Genomic DNA, 15,301 nt, shown 5'->3' on the forward strand with positions numbered 1-15,301 from the left:
AACTCTGCTTTCCGTTTCACAGTTGGCATGAAGTGGCTACTGCAGCCCTTTTAGAGTTCTCAGAACAGTAAGTAGGTTCCCTGGGTGTTTACAAACATGAAACAAGACTGACCTGGTAGAGGAGTTGTATTTGGTCCCGCTGGCACTTTCCGAACAAGTGCACACCGATTTGTGGCGCACGATTCTCTGCGCTCTGGAAGGCTTGAAGATGCTCATCCATTCCACGTCAGACAGGTGGCCTGGAGCTTCGATTATGAAGCTACTCGGGTGGCAGCACTTGGATTCCCACATGTCGCTTTCATCCAGACAGGCTTCGCTTTTATGGCAACATGAGACTCCAGACCTTTCCAGGTGATCTTGACATTTGACATCTAGCTTTTCTGGTTGTTTTGAACCAGAACAGTTGGCCAGGCCCAGGTAAAGGCTGATGTCATGCCACTTTTCATCGGCTACAGATGTTGACGTTTCCGAGCGTTGTTTCTCTTCATTCTGGATCCCACCTCCATTACCTTTGGGTGATTTTGCGTGGATCTTGCAAAATGTACTTTTGTTTTCGGGTTCAGTCTGGATTTTTCCTCCCAGAGACCAAGACTTTTGTTTCTCCACTAAGTCTTTTGCAAGTAGAGATGAGATAGCAATTACACTTTTTCCCCCAAATGAAGTATTAACCTGTAGTTTCTTCTCTTTGCATACATCGTAAGAGCTCTCGTCTGACTTATTTTGCTGAACCAACGTGGTCTCAAATTTTTGGTCCTTAACCAATGACTTCTGATTTTCCTCCCTCTTAAAATCGACTTTTAGGTGGTTATTTTCAAGGTCTGATAAACACATTTCTCTGCTATGGTGGCATTACAAAAAACGGAAGTTATAAGATACACTTGATACTGTCGTTCTAAATATTTCACTCAAACCTCATCAGCTGAGCTAAACCCTAGTAAGACCCATTTGTCTGAGTTGAAAATATGAGGTAGAATTTTTATATTCTTGGAGCCCAATTTTAGCCCAACCTCCTCCAGGAAGTCTTGCCGACCACCACACCCACTCCCCTCTTCCCATCCTTAATGTCCACTGCACTGACTCTCCATACTGCAAATCATTATCTTACTGTTTATATTAATATATATCTAATTAATCAGATAGCAAATTTCCTATTATAACTATATCATTCACTGTTTCATACATATAAAAGTTTTGTCAAAAGATTCTTAAGGGGCTTCCCTGGTGGCGCAGTGGTTGAGAGTCTGCCTGCCAATGCAGGGGACGCGGGTTCGTGCCCCGGTCCGGGAGGATCCCACATGCCGCGAAGCGGCTGGGCCCGTGAGCCATGGCCACTGTGCCTGCGCGTCCGGAGCCTGTGCTCCGCAACGGGAGAAGCCACAACAGTGAGAGGCCCGCGTACCGCAAAAAACAAAAAAAAAAAGGGGCTTCCCTGGTGGCGCAGTGGTTGAGAGTCCGCCTGCCAATGCAAGGGACACGGGTTCGTGCCCTGGTCCGGGAAGATCCCACATGCCGCGGAGCGGCTGGGCCCGTGAGCCATGGCCGCTGACCCTGCGCTCCGCAACGGGAGAGGCCACAGCAGTGAAAAGCCCACGTACCGCCAAAAAAAAAAAAAAAAAAAAGATTCTTAAGGTTTTTGTTCACATGTAGAAGCATTTTTAATCCTCCTGGAACCTAAGACGGCCTTTAACATACACTAAGTGTTCTGTAAATACTCGTTGATTGATCTGTTATTTCTCTTCCTAATTCACAGTTAAATAGACATAAAGTCAGGATTGAAAGGCAATGGAGAGTCAAGGTACAACGATAAATTGGCAAGTGCCAGATGTGCTCACCTACTGCATTCATGACCCTCCCATTCACCTGCTGGATGCCTGTGTATCTATATATGGAAAATTGGTCTAAGGTAAAAGTGACACCACATGTGCATAAAATAAAAATCATTGTGATAAACCTTCTAATAAATTGTCAAAGTTTTTCATGTCACACCTATTCAGGTGTTCTAATCTGTATGATTCTGATCCCTCCTTCTAGAATGGGATAAGCCACTTTATGTTCTTAAAGAATAACCTCAATCATCCAGCCCAGGTACCTTCCAGGAGAAATGCAGTGCAAAAAGGAGAAAGAGCCAATAGGTTAGGGGCTTCTGCCTGCAAGAGGTCGCTGGGTTGGTCTTGTGTTTATGAGTAGCAGCCACAGCTGGGATACAGAGCGATGGTGCGACAACCCCCAGCAAAAGACCTCGAAGAAGAGTACAGCAAATGCAGCAAAGTGTGGGTGAGTCTCCAGTTCTACTGTCTGTAGCAACAGCTGCTCCTTACATCCCTCCCTGCAACTCTGACCACCCCCATCCTGAACTCCACCCTCCGGGGAAAGGAGCTGCGTCATCCAGCCCAGCTTCTGCTCCTATGTGCGGTGATGGGGAACTCCCTGAATTCCTGTTCCTTTCCATGACTCCCTGTACCATTTCTGCTTGTAAAAGTGGACTCAGTTTAACTGTGGGGCAGTTGTATGCTTGTTAAATTAAACCAGACCTCATATATTTATATTTTAATTTTACAGAAACCAATTTAATTCACACACTGCCTTTTATAGGTAGGAGTAGACGTCTCCCCCTATTCACAAGGAAAATGGGAAAATCAGGCTGAGAGCAGAGCTCACCCTCAGCTGAACTTCTACTGCAGTTATTTATACCATTCTTTGGCATTATTTTAAGCAAGTACCATGCCCAATATATCTTCCTTTTCCCTACTCCTAGCCCGTGCCTAAAATACTGAGTGCTGAATGAATGAATAAATGATTCATCTCTGTAACTTTTACTTTAGCTCCAAGCCTTCTACACAACAAACACACAAATAATGTGTTTAATGAATTTAATCAAATGGTTAAATTAAGATCATGCCTAAAATTCTCACTACAACCCAGGATTAGGTCACATACATTTATTCCCTACTACCTACCAAACAGTAGTTAAGTACTGGCCCACAGCAGGTACTTAACAAATATTGACTGAACGATGGAATAACATATAAGATCATATTAATAGCATCATACTAAGATTACCTGGATTCCAGGGCCTTTGATTCCTCCACCTTTGAGTCATATATCTGTATTAATTCCTGAGAACTTTCCACATTGAAATTAAGAAACTGCAGATCACGCTGTTGTTTTATGTAAATCTGCCATAGATATTGATAAATCAAAATAAAGTGTAACAACAAAGCTAAACTGAGCCAACAACTGGCACTCTGAAATGCCAACACAGATCAGACAGTGACTAAAGAACTAGGCTGAATGTGTTTGCTTTTATTTTTCCTATGTTAGCACTGAGATTTGTTAATGTAACTAGTCTCCTGACCTTTAATTACCATAAGCAAGACCCTATCTGCTAGGTTAATGTGATACACCTTTCACGTCGTCGGGATTCCAAAAGCATCATAAACAAAATCACTGGGCACACACTCTTCCTAGTTTGATGCTTGTTTATAAGCGTTTCCCACCTAACGGAGAAGGTAAGTGGGAGCCTACCTGTCGCAGATTATGCAGCTCTGCGCTCATGCGTTCTTGCTTTGACTTTGCGATATCCAGTAACTCGTCTTTCCTTTTGTCTCTCTCTACTATTTAAGAACAAATATTATTAAAACGTTTTTCACCAGCCCATATCAACACAAACCTCTTCATTTCCAACAAGTTTATGCGCGGCTAACTTTTTGCCCCCCCTCCTTCCTGAATTTTAAAATTGCAAAATGGATGCCTGGAAAGAGCTTTCATCAGTGATTCTGACTAGATCCTTCACCAAATTTGAAAACTTTCACAATATAATTAATGTTAAGTCAAAAAAGTATTCAAAACTGTACCAACTCTCTGCTCAAATTACATGTGTGTGTCTGTAAATAAGCATAGAAAAAGGCTGAGAGCAAGCATGCTGAAGTATCAAGTTATTGTTTAGATGGAAGGATTAGTGACAATTATTTTCCTCTTTTTTTTTGAGGGGGTGGTTTCTAAATCTCTAAATTTAATACATATTACTTTACTCTTTACTTACTTATTCACATTACACAGGTAACTTACAAATGCATTCTCCTTGTAAAAATCCAAACAGCATATTACCTTTACCAACAGAAAAAAAACTAACATTACAAGGGGCAAAAAAAAAAAAAAAAATCACTATTTTCACCAGTATGTAAGTCAATCTGATATAATCTCACAATCAGGCCACTTGTATGTATTCTCACTGAGCAAAAACTGAAGATATTTGGACCTATGAGGTGACCCCATAGGTAGACAAACTTGTCTTTCCATTTTAATGAAAGTCCAGCACTCCTTTGCAGACTTTCTTTTTCTTGAAAACTCTTTACCTGATGGGTAATTAAGATTCAGAATTTTCTTTAAAATACATAGTATTACACCCAATTTTCTAGCACAAAAAGACAGAACAGAGGTTTTTGGTTTTTTTTTTAAATCTTCATTCTTTTACAAAGACCACAAACATTCTGCTGAAACACAGACACTTTGCTGTCACTAGGGTTGGGGTATGAGAAATCAGTACTTTGAAAAGTTTCAGAACTTGGCAGATGAGAACCCCCAGAAAGGAAAGATCTAAAGTGCTATACGAAGACTTGTACAGGAACAAAATACTAATATTAGGCTTAAGGGGAAATAATTTCATTCACGGAGAAGTGATAGATCAACAATAAATTTCTCACCTAAAAAAACCCACTATCTTTATAAGAAGTTCTTTATAAGAGGCTAAATGCATAAACTGACCCTCTAATTATTAATACATGAATCGGTTTTGAGTAAATCAGGTGCAACCTAAATCAAAGTTTACAACTTCTATGGTTTATTAACAAAGCACTTTTTCCACGTCATTTTTCTCGTGGATGAAAAAGAATATAAATATTTATTATTATCGCTTTACATTTGGAGTGTCACAGAAACCATTTAAGGACAAAGGCATGAGCTTTGCTGGAGACAGCAACTCTACCTGGACAGCTTTTCTGCAAAAGTGTCTGCTGGCGGTCACTGGGGACCAGGCGGAATAAAGCGTGAGGAGCGATCTATGAAAGCCACCACCTCCTGGCCAAACGCGCTTAACGCTCAGCCCTTCTGATACGGGTCTGCAGCATCATCTTTTTTTTTTTTAAGATTTTTTTTGATATGGACCATTAAAATTTTTTTTTATTTATTTATTTTGGGCTGCATTGGGTCTTCACTACTGCACGTGCGTTTTTCTCTGGTTGTGGCGAGAGGCGGCTACTCTTCGTTGCGGTGTGCGGGTTTCTCGTTGTGGTGGCTTCTCTTGTTGTGGAGCACGGGCTCTAGGCATGCAGGCTTCAGTAGTTGTGGCACATGGGCTCAGTAGCTGTGGCTCACAGGCCTAGAGTGCAGGCTAAGTAGTTGTGGCGCACGGGCTTAGTTGCTCCGCGGCATGTGGCATCTTTCCAGACCAGGGATCAAACCCGTGTCCCTTGCACTGGCAGGGGAATTCTTAACCACTGTGCCACCAGGGAAGTCTGATGTGGACCATTTTTAAAGTCTTTATTGAATTTGCCACAATATTGCTTCTGTTCTATGACTTGGCCTTTTGGCCACGAGGTATGTGGGATCCTAGCTCCCCGACCAAGGATCGAACCCTCACCCCCTGCATTGGAAGGCAAAGTCCTAACCACTGGACCGCCGGGGAAGTCCCGCATCATCTTACTTTTTTTTTTTTTGCGGTACGCGGGCCTCTCACTGTTGTGGCCTCTCCCGTTGCGGAGCACAGGCTCCGGACGCGCAGGCTCAGCGGCCATGGCTCACGGGCCCAGCCGCTCCGCAGCATGTGGGATCTTCCCGGACCGGGGCACGAACCCGCGTCCCCTGCATCTGCAGGCGGACTCTCAACCACTGCGCCACCAGGGAAGCCCTCATTTTACTTTTAAAGGTAATCCTCGTGCACAGAATTGAGAACTGTGCCTCGTGGCACAGTGAAAGCCACGGCGTCGGGTTTAAAACTTACGTCTCTTCAATTCTGAATTTCTTTCTTTGCATTAGGTGAGTCAACACCGTAACAAAAGCCTATAAAAGTAGTGCACTTGCAACGTTTATGTAGAGTCGCATTTAGTTTCTGTGAATTCAACTCTATGCACAAAGGAAACAGTAAAACAGTAGCTCTTTCCGGATGGAAGTGACGCCCTCAGGGCATCTGGGACTCCGGCTGCTCTCAGCTCTACCCACCTCTTCCATTAACAGCATGATCACACGCTGGGTGCATTCCCAGCACTCAGAGATACTTGTTTTGGACACAGCACGGCCCCTAAACAAAAGCCAGCTACTTTATTTGGCATTCAAGGATAATTTTAAATATATTTCAATACTGCCTTAATCTGACTTTAGAATAATCTACTGTTGCACGAAATAGAATTGTTTCCTTAGATTTGATACTTTCCTACGTGGCTGGGTTATCTGGGGTCAAAGTGGAGCGAGTCCGCCTATTTCACAAGTTGGTCACTGAAGACACAGAGGTATGGAACTCTGCTGACACCTGCCTGAGCGGGCAGCCTAAGGAAGACAGCACAAAGGAAAGGGTGCTGACGTCTGGACCTGCCAAATTCTGATCAAGCTTCTGTGCCTTTTACTGCCTGGGAGACCTTCACTCAGTCTCACAGGGCCTTGTTTATGGGACTCGCGGGGCCACAGAAATGTAAACTAGTATCATTGTTTCATTTGCAAACTTCTTATAAGCAACACGTACAAATGAAACATGTCTCTAAGCCTATGTGAAGAACTTCATCTTCAACAAGAGGAAAAAGAAGTTTTGAACTTAAAAGTACCTTTTTAAGACATCTTCCAACCTTGAATAAAATGTGTTAATTTTTAGCCATGACACCTGATAGCATATTATCATGTTAAGCCTTTAAAAATTCTTTTCAGGCTTTAATTCACTTTTATAATTTAAACACACAAAAATTGTTCTGAGACAGTGGTACGAACTGAAAAGATATTTAAGAAATCAGCTTAGAAAAGGATAAAAAAATATTTCATAAAATGGATTTATTAGAGTATTATCTAACAAATTACATATACTTTACCTAGTAATACATAATAGAACATATGAGTAAAGACAGATGAACCAAAAAAAAAGGAGATTATTAAAATGTTCTGTAAATGTTTTTCCTTCCTCTGACCTCGCACATTTTATTCACAGCATCTGTAGAGCACTAAACTCTCTTTGGGCCTATGAGCTTCTTAGTCACTAGCAGAGTGCCTGGCACACAGATGCCGATCCAAAGATTGTGGGAATTCAACTATAAGGCTACAAACATATGTATATCTTTGTGTAGATGTACAAATATATGTATATCTTTATGTAAGTATCTGTAACAATGTAAGACATAATTACTTTGAGACACAGGAATCCTAGAAATAATGGAAATAGTGACCTCTAGTGGTAGGAAACTGCATTTCCCCAATCTTTAATCCCATGAGATTAAAATTAAAAATTTCATTTTATTTGAAAAAAATGTAATATAATACTGTATTCTGCCCTTTAACTTATAGAAATGTAGTCTCTTCCTAGCAGGAAGGACATTGAGAGTAGGTATGAGTAGACCCAAACACGTTCACTTAGTTAATTAAATTCTTTTTTCTTTTGACCATACCACATGGCATGCGGGATCTTAGTTCCCTGACCAGGGATCGAACCTGCGCCCCCTGCAGTGGAAGCGCGGAGTCCTAACCACTGGATCTCCAGGGAAGTCCCAGTTCATTTAATTTCTATTTGGAACTTTACCTCCAAACCTATGATTTTCTTCATACAAACCACCAAAATTAAAGTCTAACAAAATCTTCTTGGCTGTCAGGGCCATATATAGATAAGCTCTAAATATCAGTGATTCTCAGTTGGGAGCAGAGAAAGGAGAGGCTAGAAACTCTGACACACTGGGGTGGGTTGGGGTTAGAGTGTAGGAGAACATGGCGGTGAGGGAGAGTGGGAAGTGCCACTTTTATGTTTATCAGAAGGGGGCCTAAGTTACACCTTACTGACAAACTTGCTTTTAAGTCATGAAAACTTCATCCCCAACATCATTATTTTGCGGTCGTACTGATGTAACAAAACACATGAGTATTTTCCAACTGTAATAACTACAGGTGATCTATTTGCAAAATTGAAAAACTGTTGAATTCCTAATTTTTATCTAGTATTTGCAAATACTTGGCTCATAAGATTCTTTCTTATTGAATTTTTAAGCACAAGTACTATGTTTTTAGTGAGCTAGTATAGTCATGCACTCAAGCTAGAAGGGAGAGCAGCTCCTCATTTTACAGAAGAGGAAACAGAGTGAACTGGGAGGCACGATAACAGCTTTAAAATTCCCTGCCTGGTCCCTCCTCATTTCTCAAAGGGTGTTAAAATAAATTAATTAAATACATAAAGTATTTTGAGAGAGGTACAATTCATTTAGCCCATCATGGTAGTATCGTAGAATGTTCAGGTTACTTAAACTAATTATCTATTTTTACCAGCAAAAACCAATTCATCATGCAGGCAACTTTTCTCTTGCTTGAGGCGAATGATCTCTTCTCGTTGTCCATTATTTTCTGTGGTCTTTTCATTTAGATCCTCTTCACAAATAGAAGGGAAAAAAAAGTCCTCAAATAAATACTAGTTCCTAGAAGAATATACACTGTGAATACCTCTCATGTCCTCAGCACCTGCTTCCAAATAATATGAAGTCCTGTTGGATCTACAGCCAAAATATGTCCCTCATCTAACATCTCACTGCACCCCCAGCAGTGACCCTGGCCAAGGCTTCCACCGTCTCCCTGCTCGAACCCTGCCTCTCCCTTTGCAGCCTACTGTCCACGGAGCAATCAGGGCCATCTGCTGGCGTCACTTCTCTGTTAAAAGCCCTTGTGCTACACTTAGGAGGAAATCCAAACTCATTACCTTAAGGCCTGCACCGCCTGGCCCTGCCCTTTCAATCTGTTCCTTACACTGGCCCCAACCTCAAAACCCACACCAGGGCTTTTGCATTTGCTCTTTCTTCTGCCTGGAAGGTCCTGGCCCAGATCTTTGCACGACTGGTTCTTCCCATCATCCAAGTTTCAGCTCTAATGTTTTCAAAGACGCCTTCCCAGTGCACCCAAACCAAATGAGTCTCTTTCCCTCACTCTCTAGTCCACTATCCATGATGCTGCGTTTATTTTTGTAATAAATATTGAATTTATAAAATAAGACATAAAAGTTGATAAAAACAGACTTCTTTTTACTTTAAATCTTACCTAGGTAAACACAGCATTCAATAAATACTTATCGAATGCCTACAATGTACCCCAGGAGCTGTGCTATTAACTGCGGATCCAAAAAAAGAGAAGACAGAGTCCGTCCCTGTTGTCAAGGGGCTTATAGTATGATTACGATTTTAGCTGAAGCTACAAATGGAGACAAAATTATGATTGACCACAAGTCAGGGCATCATAAGAACAAGATTTTAGGAGGTGGAGTTTTTTAAATGAAACCTGCCCCAATAGCCTTTCACAATTTGAACAGCAACTCCCTGCCTCATGAGGGATTCCACCAGGGACAGAGGTGGAGCAATCGCACGGCTCTGTCATTCTAAGTTTGCTCGTTCCACGGCAGGAGTCAGTCTTCGTGTCTAACGTGATGACCACTTATAAATGGGACAGTCTGGGTGCAGATTTAAGACCTGGATAGCACCTCCATCCAACAGCTTCCCCCGCCCACAGTGGGGAAAGGCCACATCCTCTGCAGACGAATATAAATTTTTACTCCATCACCTAGACCCATATTCCAGTACATAGCACTAACCTATCTGGCATACCCAGCCTTCGTTTCATTAGAAAACTTCAAATAGTAGAAAAATAAACTGTGGGGTTACTGTGAGAATGCAAATAGAACAGGAGGACACAAAAGGAATTCCCCCCAAAATAAAACACGCCCCGAAAAGCCACTGTGGGAGTTCGTGTTGTTCGTGGTAACTCCTCACCCCTCCCTGCATTCCTCCCTCGATTTCTTGTAAATCCTCCCACAGGGGACTGCCTGACTCGGGGTTCAGCCACGTGACTCGCTTTGGCCACAGAATGAGGGGGAAGTGATGGTATATATGGGTCCTCCCATCTTTCTGCTTCTCTTAAGCTTCTGCCTTCACTGTGGGAAGAAATGCCCAGGCTAGCCGACCGGGGAGGAGAAGATGCCCCAGGGGAGCCGCACAGCTGGGCCCAACGGAGATCAGCCAATTCCCGTGTGGCTTCCAGATACGTGAGCTTCTCAGATGCTCGTGGTTGCGTGCCACTGAGATACTGTCATTGGTTGCTACAAAGCGTATAGTAGCAATAGATAACCGGTACAGCAAAGGCAGGATTATTTTTAAAATAGAACGCATGAGGCAGTTTCCCCCAACTCTGTTATTTATCTTGTAACACAAAAAATTGCAGCATAATTCTATACAAATGAAATGAACATCTCAGGGTAGGACCTAAAGCTAACAACAGACCTACTCCCAGCTATGAGATTAAGTGAACCCAAATGAAGAAATATATTCCCAAGATAAAATGCTTAAATTTATGCCTCTTCCTTACCTTTTAGCTTATTGACTTCAATCTTAAGTGCCTTCAATTTCTGCTTATAATCTTGCTTTTCTTTCACAATACAGGTCTCCACCATCTTAGCATCGCGTAAGGCATGCTCTAACAATTTAAATTTACCCGAACAGTCAGCAATGTGATTGACTGCCTCGATAATATCTTTGTCCTACAAACCAAATTTGAAAACTGTTACATAAGATTTTAAAATTCCAACTAAACAATAAGAAAACACTACACTTATTAGGTCTCATTGTGGGAGAGGGATAAATTGGGACATTGGGATTGGCATATACAAACTACTATATATAAAATAGAGAATGAGTAAGAGCCTGCTATAGCACAAGGAACTCTACTCAATACTCTGTAATGACCTATATGGGAAAAGAATCGAAAAACAAAGAGTGGATATATGTATATGTATAACTGATTCACTTTCCTGCGCACCTGAAACTAACACAACATTGTAAGTCAACTATACCCCAAAAATAATTAAAAAAAAAAAAAAGATCTCGTGTACCCGGTTTCATTCCAAGCACTTTCCATGTGTTACCCCATTTAATCCTCACGGTAACTCTCTGAGGTAGGGACTATTGTTACTCCCCACGTGACAGAGGACTCGACAGTAAAGTGGCCACAGTTATACAACTGGTTAGTGATGGAGTTCCGATTTGAACTTAGCCAGCCGCCCCTGCAACCATGCACACACCACCATAGTTACTGTCTCAGAAAGTTTAGAAGCAAACATTTGATTGCCTATGAAACTGTAATAGCAATAGGAAGGCTGGTGGCCCTTGAGGGGGCTTATTCTCTGCATTACAGATAAATCCCATAGGCCCTCTCTTCCTCCCCTTCTTTTCAGCTTGTTAAAATGACAGACACCAAGACCTTATCCTAAACCTACCCAATTCAGAACCTCTTATTGTTGAGGTGGTTGTTTTAATTACATAAAAGGTATCTATGTGCTTGTTGAAAAGCAATTCAAATAACACCTGAAAGTATAAAAATAATAAGCAAAAGTACTCCCCCACCACTCATGTGGAATAACTATTATTAGCAGGTTTTACCTTTGCTTAAGGACAAAGGTTTCTGCGATAGCATCCTATATGCGTTCCTAAAATACTTCGCAGTCTGCACATCTCACGTTAGGACTTATGGGAAAAATAGGATTTGGGCAGACCATTCAAAAACCGATGGAACTCTGTGATCAGACCAGTAGCAAAGAAACAGTAGTCCTGGGCTTCCCTGGTGGCACAGCGGTTGGGAGTCCGCCTGCCGATGCAGGGAACACGGGTTCATGCCCCAGTCTGGGAAGATCCCACATGCCGCAGAGCGGCTGGGCCCGTGAGCCATGGCTGCTGAGCCTGCGCGTCCGGAGCCTGTGCTCCACAACGGAAGAGGCCACAACAGTGAGAGGCCCACGTACCGCAAAAAAAAAGAAAAAAAAAAAAAGAAACAGTAGTCCTGTTAAGTACAAGAACACAGTTTAGCAAACGCCACTGCAGACACATCAGTCAGGCAACCCTTTTCAGCTTCACCAGGAGTTTGCTATGATGGACACTGTAGGGGTTGCTGAACCCAGGAAACTGGTCACTACTTGATTAAAGACAATTCTATAGATTTTAATATTTTCTTTTTAACTTTATGAAAGCTTGTCCCTGATCACTCAAAAACATTTATGTGCTGGGAAAAATCACATATGAATTAGCATTGAGTGTCCCATTATACCAGAATCACTCCTCTAGTCACCTGCTGTCCAACACATGTGTTACCACATAGAAGAGACTTTATCAATCACTGTTTACGGCATGTTAGTGACTACATCAACTACTTGACTGCTAAGTTTTCTCCTCAATTAAAAACATATTAACGGGCTTCCCTGGTGGCGCAGTGGTTAAGAATCCACCTGCCAATGCAGGGGACAGAGGTTCGAGTCCTGGTCCAGGAAGATCCCACATGCTGCAGAGCAACTAAGCCTGTGCACCACAACTACTGAGCCCGCACTCTAGAGCCTGCGAGCCACAACTACTGAGCCCACATGCTGCAACTACTGAAGCCTGCGCACCTAGAGCCCGTGCTCTGCAACAAGAGAAGCTACTGCAATGAGAAGCCTGTGCACCACAATGAAGAGTAGCCCCCGCTCACCGCAACTAGAGAAAGCCCGTGCGCAGCAACGAAGACCCAATGCAGCCAAAAATAAATTAATTTAAAAAAAAACATATTAACAAGCAATTTGATAGCTAATGACTTTATGAGACCCAGTAATGGATACCTCAGAAGAAACCAGCTGAGTGCAGGCATGCTGGACCATGGAATGGGCCTTGGAGACAGAGACCCACAGTGCAGTCCTGCCTCCTCTCAGGGCCTTGGGGGCATCATTTTAAACTTGTTTCCCTCATTTCTAAAACCAGAATTTAAAAAAAGAGAGCAACATTGATAGCTCAACCTATCTGAGTTGCGGTGGGACTTCAGGAACTTCATGTACATTGCTGTACCCTATCAGCTACAAAGTGCCTGGCAAGTGGACGTATCGTGATTCTGCATTACCTTCAGCTTTATCATGGTGGTGAGAGCCTGTTCTCGAGCTTGCAATTGTCCCACTTGAGCAGAAAGTTCCACTAATGTGTTGCTGAGATTTTCGTTTCTAACCTATCAGGGACAACACAAAATACTAATTGAGTCATTTAAAAGCTTTCATTACTCTCACCAGCCACAATCTGTGCTCATTCTTCTGTTTCGTTTTTTTCTCTGTTTAGCTTTTTTAGTAACAAAGTGGGCTAAGTAAGCAGTCATCAAAAAGGAACACAAATATCTATTTCCCCATTATCCCCAGCATCTTCTCAGTACTTGAGTTTTGCCCTACTGAATTCTATCAGTTACGTTTATAAACATGTCTACTTCCTAATGCTCTTTAATGAATACTTCCAGGTTGGCAAGAATGAAAACTGGATCAGCAAGAGACTTCCTTTGCTGAAACAAAGTAGCATTAATGAACTTCGGTGCATCTTTACTCTATGTTGAAATAACTTCATATTGGGGTATTCCCACTTTTCAGGGTTTTTTTTTTTTTTACCCAGAGATCTAGATTTGATATAATTATTGTGTACATAATGTGTTTATTGGTTGGGAAAAAAAAGAATAATCAGGCTTTTTAAAAGAGATCTTCATGGAGGAAACTTAAATGCATGTTACTAAGTGAAAGAAGCCAATCTGAAAAGGCTACATATTGTATGATTCCAACTCTATGACATTCTGGAAAAGGCAAAACTCTGGAGACAGTAAAGAGATCAATGGTTGCCAGGGGTTGTGGCAGAGAAGCAGGGAGCAGAGCAGAGAGGGTTTTTAGGGCAGTGAAACTACTTCTGTATGACATTACAATGGTGGATGCAGGTCATTATTTGTCAAAACCCACAGAACGCACAACACCAAGAGTGAACCCTAATGTAAACTATGGACTTTGGGCGGCAATGATGTGTCAGTGCAGATTCACTGATTGCAACAAATGTACTACTGTGATGCAGAATGTCCACAGTGGAGGAGGCTGGCTGGGGGAGAGGGCAGGGTCTATGAGAAATCTCTGTACATTCCACCCAATTTTGCTATGCACCTAAAACTGCTCTAAAAATTAAAGTTTATTAATTAAAAAAAAAAATCTTCCTGCTATGGACTGAATTGCACCCCCCCCCCGCGCCCAAATGCACATGTTGAAGCCCGATGAAGCCCTAACCTCTAATGTGATGGCGTTTGGGGGTGGAGCCTTTGAGAAGTAATTAGGTTTAGATGAGGTCATGAGAGTGGGGCCCTCATGATGGCATCCGTGTCCTCATAACAAGAGACACCAGAGAGCTTGCTCATGTACTGTCTCTCTCCCTGCCACATGAGGACACAGTAAGAAGGTGACCATTTACAAGCCAAGAAGACAGCCCTCACCAGAAACTGACCAGGCCGGCACCTTGATCTTGGACTTCTAACCTACAGAACTGTGAGGAAAGAAATTTCTGCGCCGTCTATGGTACTTTGTGATGGCAGCCCAAGCTGACCAACATGCTTCCATTTTTTAATTCAACATATCAAGAGATTCCAGAATAGTTTTCACTTATTTTATAGCTAGAAACTGTCTAGAAGAGTAATCTGGAAAAAATTTTAGACATAAAATCTATACAATTATTATGAGTTATTAAGACTCATTATATTACCAAGATCTATACTGATATCATTATGAAACAAGAATATGAAGGCTATAAGAACAACAAAAAAGGCTTTCTCACTGCGTCTCTCAAAAAGCATGAGCTCAAAAGATGTCTGATGACTCACCAGCTAGAAATGAAAACTGAAAAATCACTCTTACAGATTTTATTCCCAATATGCCACTAACGTGATATAGATATTTGTTTCATCAGATTACACACAGTTATTCAGAAAGCATAATGTGAAGCTACTTGATGATATGGATCTCAGAATCTGAGAAAGGCTTTCTAAAATAACCCATTGTTGATAAAATGATAGATGCTACCAAACAGAGGGCTTAACAGTCAGAAAAGGGCTGTAATGAAGCTTCATCTCCAAGACAAGATAGCACTGGCAGCTACCCAAAGCCCTACAAGGAACACAAAACTATGATGATGGATGGATGGATATACTTTCATACACACACACATGCATTTTTAATGGAAATATTTAAACCTAATTTTTCAATAACTGAAACACAAACAGAATT

At 41.8% G+C, this 15,301-nt stretch overlaps 1 protein-coding gene across 2 annotated transcripts in view; it reads right to left on the bottom strand.

The window, feature by feature from the left end:
• Positions 1-15,301, bottom strand: part of CCDC62 (coiled-coil domain containing 62) — a 43,251-nt gene that overhangs the window by 22,311 nt on the left and 5,639 nt on the right. The window contains exons 4-10 of one of the 2 annotated variants that reach the window (XM_073789991.1): positions 13,132-13,233; positions 10,582-10,753; positions 8,503-8,604; positions 4,069-4,107; positions 3,526-3,614; positions 3,061-3,176; positions 113-838 (exon numbers count right to left, since the gene is read on the bottom strand). In XM_073789991.1, coding sequence (XP_073646092.1) covers positions 113-838; positions 3,061-3,176; positions 3,526-3,614; positions 4,069-4,107; positions 8,503-8,604; positions 10,582-10,753; positions 13,132-13,233 — 1,346 coding nt within the window. The remainder of the gene's footprint in view (positions 1-112; positions 839-3,060; positions 3,177-3,525; positions 3,615-4,068; positions 4,108-8,502; positions 8,605-10,581; positions 10,754-13,131; positions 13,234-15,301) is intronic. The other variant, XM_033836807.2, reaches the window with a different exon arrangement.

The sequence above is a fragment of the Tursiops truncatus genome, chromosome 13, assembly GCF_011762595.2.
Source record: "Tursiops truncatus isolate mTurTru1 chromosome 13, mTurTru1.mat.Y, whole genome shotgun sequence".
Taxonomy (NCBI): Eukaryota; Metazoa; Chordata; class Mammalia; order Artiodactyla; family Delphinidae; genus Tursiops; species Tursiops truncatus.